The sequence below is a fragment of the Platichthys flesus genome, chromosome 3 (genome assembly GCF_949316205.1).
Source record: "Platichthys flesus chromosome 3, fPlaFle2.1, whole genome shotgun sequence".
Taxonomy (NCBI): domain Eukaryota; kingdom Metazoa; phylum Chordata; class Actinopteri; order Pleuronectiformes; family Pleuronectidae; genus Platichthys; species Platichthys flesus.
Genome location: NC_084947.1, coordinates 13385905 through 13401287, shown reverse-complemented (window position 1 = coordinate 13401287; position 15383 = coordinate 13385905). Strand labels below are relative to the sequence as shown.

At 42.9% G+C, this 15383-nt stretch overlaps 2 protein-coding genes across 3 annotated transcripts; both read right to left on the bottom strand.

The window, feature by feature from the left end:
- Positions 1 to 4527: 4527 nt before the first annotated feature.
- On the bottom strand, positions 4528 to 5184 carry cldn26 (claudin 26). Its single transcript, XM_062380035.1, has one exon. It carries the CDS (start codon positions 5182 to 5184, stop codon positions 4528 to 4530), a length of 657 nt encoding a protein of 218 aa, XP_062236019.1.
- Positions 5185 to 6348: 1164 nt separating this feature from the next.
- Positions 6349 to 13653, bottom strand: lztr1 (leucine zipper like post translational regulator 1). Of its 2 annotated transcripts, none has more exons than XM_062382048.1 (19): positions 13045 to 13653; positions 12863 to 12925; positions 12722 to 12778; positions 12552 to 12631; positions 12353 to 12461; positions 12090 to 12173; positions 11940 to 11997; positions 11690 to 11829; positions 11393 to 11594; positions 10885 to 10995; positions 10615 to 10707; positions 10407 to 10502; positions 9469 to 9658; positions 9183 to 9352; positions 8764 to 9047; positions 8261 to 8410; positions 7683 to 7788; positions 7505 to 7585; positions 6349 to 7106 (listed from the first exon to the last, which is right to left on the bottom strand). In XM_062382048.1, the coding sequence occupies exons 1-19, from the start codon at positions 13194 to 13196 to the stop codon at positions 6990 to 6992; spliced, it is 2343 nt and encodes a 780-aa protein (XP_062238032.1). In that variant the 5' UTR covers positions 13197 to 13653; the 3' UTR covers positions 6349 to 6989. The 2 variants fall into 2 exon arrangements, with proteins under 2 accessions (XP_062238032.1, XP_062238033.1); XM_062382049.1 differs by having other exon boundaries at positions 13224 to 13653.
- Between the last annotated feature and the right edge of the window lie 1730 nt (positions 13654 to 15383).

The window sequence follows — 15383 nt, the reverse complement described above, 5'->3', positions numbered from 1 at the left end:
AAGTACAGATTGAATACTGGTTAAAGACAGTAATAAAATTATAATAGAAACAAAACTTTCAGGTGTTTTTGTAAACACAACTCAGACTGTATGTTGTGTGTTTCATTAAATACAGAGACATATCAGATCATGCTCTGCTCAGAAGCTTTCCACCTTCCTCTCACACCCTTTAATTATTTGTCCGCACTGAAAATTTGATGAATAACAACTTGGATCGCAATGCGCTGCCATCCTCCATCCCGGAGTATCAGCAAGTCCAAGATATTTTGTGCAAAACTAAAGTAGGTTAAGCAGATTTGGTCCTCACAACATATGACGCACATTGCACTCCCTCACTGTCGGGCCTGTCCCCAAGCAGTGCTGATAATCCTGCCTGCAAACAAGCTGTCAGTTTCACTCACGGCCCCTTCCAATGTAATACCTGTTACTGGAATGTCGGAGGGGAGAATTAGCAAAGCGCGGCCGCTGGTTGGAGGTGAAGAGGTCGATCTGGAAACAGCAGCACAGTGACTCTGAAGCTCACATCTGTTGCTCAAAATGAACCCAACCTTCAACCAAACTTATTCTGATTGTGAACAAAGATTGTGCTGCTCTACAAAGATGAGAGTTTACCCATCAAAAAGAGACATACATCTTTCCATTACATTTATTCCAATGAACCTCTGCTATCGCCACATGCTCTGAGTTGCAAATACCTAATGTTTCATATTCTTTGGAGCCACAAACCCTCAGCAGCAGAGGAGCAGTTACACACATGAACACATGTTGTAAAAAACAACAACATTGAATCACCTCCTGTTCTCTACAGGTCAGCTCTGCTTGGGCCCTGGGCATTCTGAAGCCCCTGCATCTAAAGAAGAGCTGCTCATTGGCCTCTTTACAATTCAAATAGGCGATCTCTAGTTTCATTCAAACACTTGCTGGGTCGGTATGTTAACCTGCGGTTAACGATTAGGACCCTCTGACCCTCGGCTGATAAAGGACAAGAGCTCTGAACTCCTCATGTCTGACCACACCTGTTTCCCTCACTCACACTTTGCACGTTCTCTTGGTTTGTGAAACACGAGATAAGGCCGTGGAATCATCCTGGGATTGCGTAAACCAAGTGTTGAGCAAAGGTGCCAGACCATTAGTGGTTCATTATTTTGCTTATTGTTTTGCCTGTTAAAGTATGTATATTGTCAACACCAGGCTCTCTTATTTTGATGAAGAAATCAAACGGGTGTCTCCAAGATGAAGTTGGGAGTTGTCACACTGGTCACCAGTATGATCCCTAAACTGCCAACACACTTTTGACTGACTTCTATTTAATCAGCTGCCTACGTGTGCTGCACTATAAAGAAAGAGGTGGATTACGGCAACAATCTCCATTAAGAAGCTCTAGCGTGCGTGACACAATCACACACTGTGAGCAAGTGCATTCACATCATTCTTCACAAGTGCCAACTTTTTAAATGTGATTGTTTGTAGCCAACTTCAAACAGTGACCACAACTTTACATGTTTCAATCATCAAACAATCCTTAAAAAGATGGAATATAAAACTTTGTAATGTGTTTTCAGATTGTTGTTGTGTTTTTAAATGAATAAACTGCCGAAGCCACGTGGCTGCACAGACCAAAGATTATACCATCACACAGTTGTTTACTGATTTACACAATGGATCAAGCAGCTTAAACTTAAGTGGCTTTAATACGTCAAGTTGACCCAAACTTCTGTGGCACAATGGCACCAGCGACTCGTGTCAGGTCACTGCTGCTCGGAGCGACAACCTCTCCGTGATGTCATGGAAAGGTGAAATTGTGATTTACAGAGGGGTGTGCACCCCTACAGAGGAGCTGTGCCTCCGCACAACACTTCTGCTGCAACACACACACACACACACACACACACACACACACACACACACATACACACAGTATTTGTTTTGTATTTTAAAGAGTTCCAGATTTGCTGTATAACTTGGTCAGCTCTGTGGATCATAGCTGATTGAAACATCACAGTCTGTTGTGTGCTTTACAGTGTGATTTCAGTTCACACACTGCACCACAGTTCACTGCTCTCCAGGTAAAAACTTCCTTTCAAATCCTCTACAGACCATAGTGCACCGGTTGAGCCATTCACTGAAGAAATAAGTCAGCATCACATTAACACATCACACTACACAGTAATGAAACAGAACTACATGTCTCTGACAGTAAAAGGGAATGAATCAGCTTACCAGTTATCAAAGAGGAGGTGCACTGAGACCCTGTCAAACTCCATTGGCATATTAGCACACAAGTCTCCTCACAATCTTGTCCCTCTGCCTCCTGGGACTGGCTCTGTCCACCCTGGAGTATTCCCAGTCTGTCTGTCCCTCTATACCCTCCTCCGCTCTCCTCTTCCTCCTCCTGATGCAGCTCTGGAGTGTGTGTGTGTGTGTGTGCACTTGCCCTCATAGAGCCCCCCTCCAGCAGCAGACTGAGCAGACCAGTCGTGGGAGTTGCTCTCTTTTCACTGGCCGAGCCTGCAAATGCAGCACGGAGGACCTCTGCCAGTTCCTCAGCTGTACGCAGTATTGATGGAGCTGCTGAGGGGATGCTAACACAGCATGAATACTCACCGTTCCCTGCTCTCGTCCTCCCACCCCTCCCTCCCTCCCTCCCTCCCTGTGTGTGTGTCTCTCTCTCTCTCTCTCTCTCTCTCTCTCTCTCTCTCTCTCTCTCTCCCTCTGCTCAAGGCTTTTCTTTTCAGCTCCTTTCAGCCTCGCCTTCAAAAGACCTGACTTGCCAGGCCTGATCATAGCCTCAGCCCCCCCCCCCCCCTGCACTGGCTGGTTTCACTGCCCACTTATCCCACTACCTGCTTACTGTGCATGCATTGTGCTGCATGCCCGTGCTGCAGCAAGAGTATCACCCACAGTTAATACTCACCCGGTGTGACATTTATTGTGTTTACTCTTAGGACTGGTGCAAGGTGGAACCACTAAAACAACTCTTACCTCGTGTGTGTGTGTGTGTGAGAGAGAGAGAGAGAGAGAGAGAGAGAGAGAGAGAGAGAGAGAGAGAGAGAGAGTGCACCAGAGGGAGAACAAGTGAAAGTGCAGTTTGTGCAGTAAATCCCACTTTCAGTCAGGGGGTAGGGTGGAGCAGGATTAAAAAGGTATACTGAGTATTATAGAAATGAGCTCCCGAGATATTTCCATTCCTTATGATCCCACTGTGCGAGCAACTGCTGAGACGAGGTCATTCATCTCATAATCTCAGATTCATTTCTTTTCTAAGACACCAGCGAAACAGGTTGATTAGGAAAACCTTCAATGACTCCAAAGGGAAAAATAAAAGATATGAAAAACAATTAAGATTCATCCAATAAAAGAGGAGTGTACTGACAGCTGACATGTGCACGTGTGCTCCAGTGTCAGTTTGTTTATGTTGCTCTCTGCATGTGTTCAAGCCCAGGGTGGGGGGGGAGTACAACTCTCCCAGTGTGCCGAGGGCCGCCTTGCATCACTGACACATCACTCAGTTGGTTTCGATTACAGGGGGACTCTCTTGTGCAGGGGCCAGGGAGAGAGCGATAGCATCCAAAAGCCTTGATCGAAAGAGGCGAGAAAAGTGATCTAACTGTTTGAAGAGGCTCAAATATAAAATCGTCAGCCTGAAAACTCCATTAAAGTCAGAAGTTATTAAAGGAGACTCAATCTAACTGATTCAAGTTTGATATGAAACTGACTTATTTCTTCCACCAAACAGATTGATGTTTTCATCTGCATTTGTTTGCTAGTTAGCAGGGTGGGGATTTTGTGAATGGGCGGGGCCAAAGAAGCACTCATGACATTTTGTTGTAGATCCGGAATACATTTTTTTCCTACACATTGTTTTTCAACATTTTCCTTGATTTAGTGGAAACAAAGTCATGGATCTTTTTCGGGGGAAAAAACTGGTTTATGAGTTTGTGCAAATTGGTAAGAGTCCCGGTTGAGTTCATTTAGACCCCATGACAAAAATGTTAAAAAAACAGATATGATCATCACAGTGAGCAGCAGCGTGCCAAAGACAAACTGTGCATTAAGGACAAAGCTGATGGTGCCAAGTCCCTCCCTGAAATGTGCACTGGAATGTATCTGCTGTTCATTTGGGTGATGGGTTATTATACCTTCAAAATCATCCTGGGCATCAATGTAAAGCTTTCCATGTCTTAAATTACTTAAATGTTAATGTTTACATTATTTCCTTCACTAGATTAATAAACAAAACTTTTTACAAATGAATTTAACTCAATATTGTTATGCTTCTATTTCATGCTCTGCTTGTCAAAAAAAATCTATCCTAAAAGTATCAACTGTGGACTTAAAGGGAATAAGAACAACTGCAGTTGCTTATTATATCACTTTAATCAAATACTTCCATTCTCAGCACATATGCATCACTTTATGAGGACAATCTTTTTCCTTTTCCTGTAACTTCTGTCAGAAAAGTTTCTGAATAAGTGTCATTATGTTATCGCTGAACTGCACAGACCGACAGGCGTCAGTACCATGACACTATAAAACCTCGGTCTTCAGGTAGTGCTGCATCCTGTGCTTCAGCTGGGGGCTGTTGGGGACACTGGGAGGCCGCTGGTCGTAGTCCCCCATGCACACAGCTACAAAGAACAGGGTCCCTCCAATGACCAGAGCCAAACCTCCAAACCATCCAGAGAACATTGCCTCCCCGTACTCCCAGCGTGGCATCACATCAGGAAAACCCTCGTCCCAGAATTCCATCAGAGTCGTGTAGGCTACAAAAGAGATGGGAGCCAGGGTGGTGAGGCCTGAGACCCAGGACAGCACCCCGCTGAGGATGAGGAGCACTCTCTTCCTGCGAGGCTCTCCGACACACACCTCAACCCCTTCCAGACCTGGGAAAGCAGCCAGGACGGCCAAACCTCCTGTACCTATGGACACTGACATGAGCACCCTGGAGATCTGAAGGTCCATCGGGAGTCCCATGACGGACTCGTAGGCCTTGCACTGAATCCCCACCTCCTCCGTGTAGAGGCAGGTGTGCCACAGCCCAGAGAACCAGTTCTCCACCTCGTTCAGCTCCGAGTTCATCGTCTTCCACAGGGGGAGGAAGGTGGTGATCAGAGAAGTAACCAAACCCCCGAACGTCACAAACAGAGCAGTCCTCTGCATTATTTTAGTTGTGAGAAAAACCATCTTCTGCCTCTGCACACACACACACACACACACGATCTGGGCTTCAACTCGGCTCTCCAGGTCTAAGTCCCAGGTTGAGAGATGCAGAGTGGCTCAGTGGCTCGTCCCACCTGCTGAGGGAGCAGGACCAACCTGGACTGCCCACTCACTCAGCCTCCTTAATAAAATGCACCAGATAAGTGGGAGATAATCGGACACTGCGGCTCGACAAGAGACGCACTGTTTTGTTTCAGTGTTCAATGTCATCAGTGCACAATGAACTCTGTTTTAACAGGAAACTGGATATGTTCAACTGGATTCTGGGCCGTGTGTGTGCAGACAAAAGTGAACTCAAACGAATGAAACATGAGGAAGCTCGGTAATGAAGGGTACAATTAAAATGAATAATAATCAAATGTTATGTCAGCCATGACTTCAATGTTCCTGGGTTTGGCTATTTAACTCAGTCATCTTTCAAAGTTGCAATTATTTCACATGAACGTTATTGATGAGACAGGAAGTGTTTTTACCTCTATACTCAGAGGCAGAGCTTTAGATTTGCAAAGTGTCTCAGGTATCTCCTCTATGAATGGCACTTTGTGCTCACTGCCATGTTACTTACGACAGAGTCCAACACTTCATGAATTCCACTGTGGGTCTCTACAGATCCTGAAAAAGCAGCCAACAGCAAACCCAATCTAGTGCCTCATCTTTTATCATAATGCTACGGTCCTAATTTTACTATAACTTCACAATAAAATGATAAAAAAAGGTGTTTCAAAAATATGCAATACAGTTTATAGTCATATTGCTCATATACTCCAAAAAGGTTGAATTGATCTCACTTGAGTAAAGATGCCTAGTGGCTGAAGGAATTCACTGTGTCGTACCATGGAGCATTGTCTGAACTTATCCTTATCCACTGATCTGTGGAAACTGAAACCCTTCAGGGACGTGACTTAAGGTCAAGAAAAAACCTTCATCTTCTTCACATGAATGTATAGGTTACAATGGTTTACTTGAAGCCAAGGGTCTATATTAGGATCTTAGACTTGTGTTATTATGTATAAAGTATTTGTGAATAGCGTTTAGAACTTTGCTATTGTTCACTGATTGTTAATCTGAAGAAACAAAATCTCGATGAAAGTAGGGCATGGGTTGGAAAGAGACTCAGTTTAACACAACTTGTTTTATATGAGAAGATTTATTAAGACCTTAAATACATAAAACTCAAGGGTAAATATGCAACAACAGCATCCTGGTGTCACTAAACACACACTGCTATACTTTGTGGATACAGAGAGCTGGTCTGTTAGTAATGAGTCGTGATAAGAAGACGTGTGCCAATGACAGGAAGATGAAACAAACTGCTTTATAAGAGACATACATTCTGATTTCTTTCATATAATGGTCTTGATTCCTTACAAGAGGCGTGTGTCAGAGCTGAGAATAATACAAGTGATGAATAGATGTTTAGATAAATAATCCATAGAATGATATAAGTTTGTAAGTTGTATTTAGACTGAGTTGGAGCAGATATCCAAACAACCTGAGCAATACTGAGCAGATAAAAAACAAATTAAAAAGCTTTGTTGCGTGTGAGGAAAATAAATTACAAACTAAAAATAAGGAGGGATTCTTAGATAATTTAACATTTGCAATAGAGCTAGAATGATGCAGATTGATGCTGCGGACATCGACTGTAAAGGTTGAGTTGTTTGAGGTCCAACATAGTACCGTGTTTGGGAGGAGGGAGTGACTGGGAGTAGGAGGAGCTTAGTTATATGGCTTCTGTGAGAGGAGCCTCTCGGCTCTCTGCGTCATCCTTAAATGTCGGAGCCCATCTCAGCACACTGTTTGTCTGATATGTGTGTAGCTAGAGACTCAATGATGTCCAACAGCAGCAGCTGGCTGAGAGACCGCAGGTTGGGGAGCTTGGAAACCTTTAGGAGGGGAGAGCAAACAAAAGAAAATAATGAGCAATAAATTAAGAAAAGAAGACAATCCTCAAACAGAGGAAGAAGCAGCACTTGATTGCTCATGTACAAAAGAAAAAGAAAAACATAAAGAAGCTTAACAGAAACGTAAACAGGGATAAAACTACTGTGAAACTGAAGAATTCCATGCTTTGCCTTTTCTTTGAATAACAAACAATAACCAGAGTTGTACTATGAGCCTCATCGGTATGTGATGAGGTGCTTGTACAGCCGGCTGGGCTGAGGATGATCCACTAGGAGGCCAAAAGTGTCGGTCTCCCGCTAAGACGAAAGGGCTACAGGGTTAGCTCAGCTGCAGTGAGTGGGCAGCAAACTCCCAGCGCTCCGGATACCAGGCCACCCACCTTGATGAACTGGTGGACGATAATGTGCAGGCAGTGCTTCTTCATGTCCAGAGCCTGGGTCTTATCTGCCGCCTCCAGAATCTGAAAAAAGGGGGGAGGGGATAGAACGGAAAAGTGAATGAAGACATTATTCATCCACATTGCATTGAACATAATTTCACTTAAGAAACATTTGTACCTGCAAGACATTTTCCACAGTGACGTTCATCTCCAGATTCTGCTTGCAGTAAGCCTGTAGCCTGTTATTGGAAAACCCATAGTAATATGGTGCAGCAAACAGGTAGCTGGGTATCACAGGTCAAGGAATAAAACTAATTAATTTCACTATATGCAACTCTCCAATTAAATGCTTTTGTGAGTTTTGACACCTGTATGTTTAAAGAACTTCTATTTGAATTAATAAACTGTTGTACTTCCTTAATAAATGGAACTTGAGCAATTTAACAATAGTGTTAATAATGATAATAAAATGACATATATATATATATATATGTATATATAATATTTGTTCCCTGTGATGTATTCTGTAGGAACAGCTGTCAGTGGCTGAAAGTCGAAGTCAAAGTGACGGTGCATTTGGCTGCACTCAAATAATGGCCACATGATGGTGACTGTTAAAACTTTTAAGAATCAACCTGTGGGGAGCCAAATATACATATTTGTTTCAAGTTTTATAACTAAATATAATGTGTTTATGATACTATGCCTTTACATATTGATATGAAAATAAAAGGTGGCTGAATTTGAGAAGGATACAGGGAATCCTCTGGAGGCATGTCGACATCGCCATAGTAGATATACCGCAGCATGGACTCAAAGGCCTGCTTACTCGGAACCATCTCACCAATGGAGATATTAACCTGACCGTCCTCTGGCATGAAGGAGCGGAACATCGCCTCAAAGTAACTGAAGAAAGAAAGTGTACAAAAAGTGTCAGAATCATCCAATCAACTCTCTGGAGATCTCTGGTTCTCATTCTAGGCCATGTACAAATCAGTTTAATTAAACTATCACAGATAAAATATTTGTATAAACCCTTGGATCACAACACAAAAGTGAATCAGGTTCCAAAAACTACATTTCTGAGATGTGTCATATTAAAACATGAAGATTGAAAATATGACATGCTTTGCAAATAAGAATCAAAACGTAGGTTTGAGATTACCATCATTACAAATGTTTAAAAAGTCAGGGTCTGATTATTTCCCCTGGCTTCTGCATGTGCAAAAGGCAGATCATAAAACCTTTGCCATCTCTACCTGGATCTGGCTGCCAGTATGGCTTTATGTGCGGGTCGTGGATGTCCATCTAACAGCAGAATAATGTCACAGAACTCCAGGCCGCCTCCCTCCAGGCAAGCCTTCATGTCCTGTACCAGGGAGGTCCCAATGTCCACCGGCTGGTCTGAGTACAGCCTGAGAGGAGGCTGCTGCTTTCGCCGCACTATCTCCACTATCAGTGGAGTGGACAGATGTTCAAACTCCTTGGTCATAATCACCTGGTTGAAGTGCGACTCCTTCACCACAAAATTAAGGCAATGCTCCTGGAGAAGAAAATAGTCAGTTTGAATTAATAATGAAATGAATGACTGCATCTACAGTACATCACACCCTGAAGTTCCCCCACTAGATGGCAGTGAATGATGACATTTCGAGCTAGAATGCATGATGTACTTTACCTTGAGCTGGTCCAGTTGCAGCTTGTTGGCATTTTCACAAACACTGAGAACATTCTGCAGGTCGACAGATGCCTCAATGTACTGCACACACAGCTGCTCCAGGCGGGAAAGCTGAAAACTTAGAGCGAGTTTGTAAACATCCATGATGAGAAGCACATCCTGGACGTGACCTATTTAGACGGGTGAAAGACAAGAACATATGATCAATAATAATCTGTATTTCTTATATCTATTCAGGATTACTACAGGCGCCATCCAAACATGACAAACAGGAGGAGAGACCAACCTCTGCGTGGATACTGGATCTTGTCTGTGTAGAGGAACTGCATTAAGACTTCAAAAGGCTGGGCCTCCGCCTCCCTGATGGCCACCTCTAGCATCGGCTGTGTGCCTGATGGCCTGTTGCCTGCTGGGATATCCCTCGGACCGCCCCCTGCGCCATCCTCACTCTCCTCACTGCTTTCCTGTTTAGCCTTCTGCACACAGAGACAGCAAGTTAAGCAAAACTTCCTGATTCAACTCAGCTATATGCTATTGATCTCTTAGTGTTACAATAGTTTACGTGCAAATTATTATTATTTATAATGCTAAATTCAACACTGACATGTTTGTCCATGTTCTTTGTGTCAATACAAAGCTTAAACTGAATTTCACAATTCCTGGCATTTTGCAGTAAATGTGATTATGCCAAAGTTGTTGGTTAAACTTCACTGGAGAAGAAGCACGACTGTGGTTTATATTGTGTTTGTGACTTCAACTTGCACCTCATCTCAGTGTTGCGTTGGTTAATTTTCTAGAAGTATGGCAGTAGAAACTGACACTGAAACAGCGAAAAACAAGATTTTCTTTAAGTGCCCACTCGATTTTTGCTGGTTGGTAAAATAATCAATATGGTAGTCATATTTTGACATTACCAACTGCTTAGTATTATCAGAAAATCATATTTTAATATAATAAACGTGCTACAGAAGTGAATGCAATTGGACTGAACATCTCTTCTTTCTACCAGTTGCACCTTATATCAGTTTAAATTTCAATGATGACATAAAATGTGGGAGTTGTTTCAGTGCCTTATTGGTATCGTCATATTGGAGCAGAGATAATCTGGGAATTTAATTAATAATCTACAAATGCATCGGTCTGAATTTCTATGAAATGAGTATGAAAATAATCTGCTGATTATCCTCCTTTGTCTCAGAGGAGATGATGTGTTCTGGCTCTAACCTGTCGCTGCCTATCCCGAGCCTGCAGGATTTTCTTCCGCAACCACTGACATCTTGCCGTCACAATGGCAATGTGCCCCAAGACTCTCTCCTCCCTCTGAAAACCAAACAAGAAGGAGGCACACACGGTACGTGGATGAAAACAAATGCCCAGGGTTACGTATGTTAAAGTCTTGTTATTTTCCTCCAAAACCAGCTATAAAACCTACCTCTCCCAGAATAAACACCACATCACAGAACTGACGGTTCTCCCACAGTTTCCCATAGTCCTCATGGAGAGTGCACTGAGGATAGCATGAGAACTGAAAGAAGAAGAACAATTGCTTTAGGAGGTAATGGAGTCACTATTATATCACAAATGTCAAGTAGGCAATATTTTCTATAAGCAGTAGAGACCGTTGACAACAATGCTTAAATCTGTCTAAAAATGCAGAGCAAATATTATTATACTTCAGCAACAAAAACATTTAGACACTAACCTGGAATCTGTACATCTCTCCACTGCGAACATTGTTGTCCACTGTTCCTCCAAAGATGTACATGGCATCTTGAATCACAGCAGCAGCATGAAACAGTCTCCCACTTGGCATCTGAGGTGAACATACAGGGGAAATTCAGCATTTATTAGTAAGAGCAAGGAGAAAATCATTGCTTCAATATCGAGGATTGTAATTCCGGAACAATCCATATTGTTGTGATCCGCACTTATTCTGCTGCCAGGTACTTTAGCTTAGGCTTTTCTAAATAGGTTTTAACAATAACATGTTCCCTATCATGTTGAATGAAAAGTGGCTAAGCTCAAACATAAAAAAAAGAGAACATTTTATTTACATTTCAAACAGTTTTATTCATAAACTGTTGCTAAGTACTTTCTCTGAGTAAACAGCTGCAGTCATCCAAAGGGATAGTACAGCACGGGCAGAAAGTACAAATTAAGACTCATTATATAATGACACAGTTCTTGCAATGTGTGTATTTATTTCATACCTCACTGTCCAGGCTGGGTTGGATGACCTCCCAGGTCTGAGAGTCCACATCGTAGCAGTGCAGCTCGTTGGGCAGCGTGTTGTCAGCTGCACCACCAAACACATACAGGTGGCGGTCGAAGGCCACCATGGTGTGGCCATAGCGTCTCTGAGGAGGCGGAGGGGAGCCCCGCAGCAAGTGCTCAGTCGGGATACGTGTCCACCTGAGAGGAAAGTGTAATGGGAACCATTAGTGCCAAATAACACTGGCTACTACAGGGATGAGAGTCGGAGATGTGTGATGAAGCACTTTGCTCACATGTGGCCCTTGAACTCAAACTGGAAGAGGTTATTAGTGATCTTGGCTCCACTCTGACCAGAAAACACAAACATCTTATCCCTGCATACGGCGACAGGAAAGTTGCAGCAAGACGGAGGAATCTCCCCACTCTGTTCAATCTGATGAACACAAAGGCAGAGGCAGAGACATTCATATAATTACATAAGGAAATCTGGGCTATTCAATCTGAATGAGCTTCTCAAGGAAAATCGAACTTAAATATACTAGCCTCTTCCCAGCATGCATGTTCTCGATCCTGCAGATTGATGGTCCACATGTCATTCAGCCTGCACAGGAAGGACAATATGTTTTAAAATTGTGTTAAAAATCAGTGTGGATGAATCAAAAGATAAACATTATGAAGAAGAATTAAACATACCTGGCATTCCCATCATAGCCAGCAAATATCCACAGTTTGTCATTGTAGACTGTGGCTCCATGTGCAGATCTCGCCACTGGCAAACTAATACAGAGGGAAGACGGATCAATATTTTAGCACAACAATGAGGACAAACTTCTTATTAAAACTTCTCTTTTGTTCTTGAATTCTCATTATTGTTGTTGAAAAAGAAACATTTAAAAGAAGCTGTCACACTCTGGGTTTGAAACAACAATTTCAACATTGATATAAAAACACATTACCTCCCCTCCACCTTCCATTCAGTCCACTGCCCTGTGGCGAACTTATACTCAAAGAGGTCATTTTTGTTTTTCAGGTTTGAGTTTGAGTAGATGTCTCCGGTGTAGCCCCCTGAAACACATTGAAGACCAACGTTACAGCATCCCCATTCCATTGAGTCTGAAAATCTGATTTTTTAAGATGATGAGCTTAAAAACTCACCAAAGACAAACATGCTGCTGCCATAGACCACAGCTGAATGGTGATATCTGGGAGCAGGTGGAGTTCCAGTGGTGAACGCTCTGCAAAACACATCATAAACAGGCATCAGATCATATTCTACAGTGAACGTGTATATTTCTAGTGATCACTGGGGGACAGAGTATCTGTACCTGCACCATGAGCAGTCCTTCACATCGAAGCGGAGCAGATCATTCAGCATGTTCTTCCTGTTGGGGGACACAGGGTTATACAGTGTGTGGTGGATAAAGAGGAAAAGGCGGACATGCTCGTCCCTCTCCAGTGATACTCACCCATTGTCTCCCCCAAACACGTATATGGCATCTCTGTATGCCACCACGGTGTGTTTGCTGCGCCTGTGTAAAAGCACATGAAGTTCAGAATGAGTGTGATGACAAATAGAACGTGACAATGACGATAAAAGACAGCGAGTGTCCAGGTGGAGGCTTCCTTCACTCATCTGTCAACATGTTACCTTGCACCGACAAACTCATCACACGGAGGGAGTCTCCTCCAGCGATGGACGGTCTCAAAGGGGCCAAAGTTGAGGGTCAAATATTCCACACTGTCGGAGCAACTGTGGTCGAAATCAACACTCGGGGCGACTTTCGTGGATTTGCAGGACATTGTTGCTAACTCATCGGGCTAACTCACTTCTCAGGGCCACTCATCTGCAAGGACGTCCACGGGTGATGCCATCGTCGATGCGGGTCCTCCACAGTGAGAGCTACTGTCTCTGCCACCTCTAGTTACAGTGTTGGGGTTGAGCGACTGGCTCGGGTGTGACTACGAGCTGTCCCGTTCCACGTCAAACGACTGTGCCACGCGAGCTAACAGTTAGCAACTAGCCATGCTAAAAACGATCATGGCTTGTGTTACTGCTAAGCAACAAAACTAGCAGCGACGGCTGCGAATGGAAAGTTACGGCTGCTAGTGTACGATGAGAATTTGAGTCTAACTGGTTTAATGTCCAGTTTGTTTGCGCTACGACGGTTCAAGTTCGCAGTGACGCGTTAGCCTAAAAGCTAAAGAAGCAAAACAGACATCAGTGCTAATAGTAAAGAGCTCAGTTGTTCAGCCACGCCCCCGAAACACTGCGGTCATGTGGTCGATTGTGAAAAACCCAGTCACACGATGTTTAAAAAGTGATGCGCGTCTTTTTGTGGACCTACGGTACAAGTCCAAGTTGAATGAGTCTTATTCTGGACGATTGATCCACAGATAGTTCCCCTCCCTCTGGTTCAAGGTGACTCTCACTGTCAGTCTGTCAAGTTTCAGGGGATTTTGCTGTAGAATATCTGAGAATATGAAGGGAATATTCGGCCACTTTATTTGGTCATGGCTCATATTCAGTGATGCCGGTAACGCGTTACTATGTAACTCAGGTTTTGTAATGTCTATGGCAATATTAGTATCGAAGATACTGTTGTGATGTAAAATTATAGATCCTCTATACTCTTCATAGCAGGCACGTATTTAAGAATTCATCAATATTTAAGAATACAAATTACTCTCTCTGTCATCAAGTGATGATTGCTGGTTGTACATCAAATTGCCCTTGAAGGATATTAAAGATGTTCTTTTATGGACAACTTTGGTTAATCACAAGCTGCACAAACCAACCTAGAGCAGCAGAGGAACCCAGCAGCCAGCCTTACTTAACTTTAAGTAAGGCTGTCAAATATATGTAGTAAAGTACAAAATATTTTCTCTGAAGTGTTTATCACACACTACAGACTTTCCTTAAAGGGGCAGGCCATACCTGCAACACAACAGCGCTCGGTCTGATATACAGATGGCAAGAGAGAGCAGAGAGGGATTTTAAAACACTGTCTGATAAAGATTCCGACAGTAAAGGCAAGGGGTAGTGATGGATAAGGTTTTCTTTAACAAGTTAAGTCTTTCATTCTCTCTTTCCACCTTGAAACTATGAAATGAACTGAACTATGAACTAGTTCATGAGAGGTGTAAACTTGCACAACACTGCATGTTGAATGTAGAGAGAGATACAGACAGACAGACAGATTCTGTAAGAAAACAGTAAAAAAAATGTATGGAGATTATGTAAGTCACTCTTGACTATTATGCACAACCCTAACCCTAACCCTGATTTATCCTATTTAGAAAATTGCAGCATAATGCCAAGAAAAGAGAGACTCCAAAAGCAGAAGGACAGGGAACTGCAGCTCAGGGTAGCAGCTCTCTATCTTGGATCAGGCCATCAACTTGTGATTTTCAACCAGCGTGCTTTTCACTAGTGTGCCGTGAGAGATCGTCATGTGTGCCGTGGGAAATATCTAATATCTAGTGTTGCAGCGATATATCGGCCGAACATTGGTAGCGGCTCCAACGTAGGCTCGGTGTGCGGCCGCTCGACATTTTTTTTGGGGTGGGGAGAGGTCCTCGTCCGCGGCGCCTCATGGCGTCGCCGGTGCGGGAGCTTTCTCTCTCTTGGGCCGTTTGAGTTATAATAATAACTCAAACTTTTACAAAGTTACTGTGGCAACACTGCTCATATTAAATATAATTTGTTTTTAATCTCTTGAGAGGGGACGCAGATATTTCACGTCCCTTTTGTTCATGCATGAGCAGTTTCAGAAGAAACTGGAGAGTTTCTGAGAAAATTAAAAGCTACTTTATATTATGGCATATGGTGTATCTTTATATATATATATATATACTATAGTTTACTTGCTCATGAAGTAGTTGTCGTATATTTAGATCCATAACCCCAATATGAAATGCTGGATAAGATGTTGGGAGTCATTTACATTCATTCACAATAAACCTATAAGAACCATGCAAATTGTTATA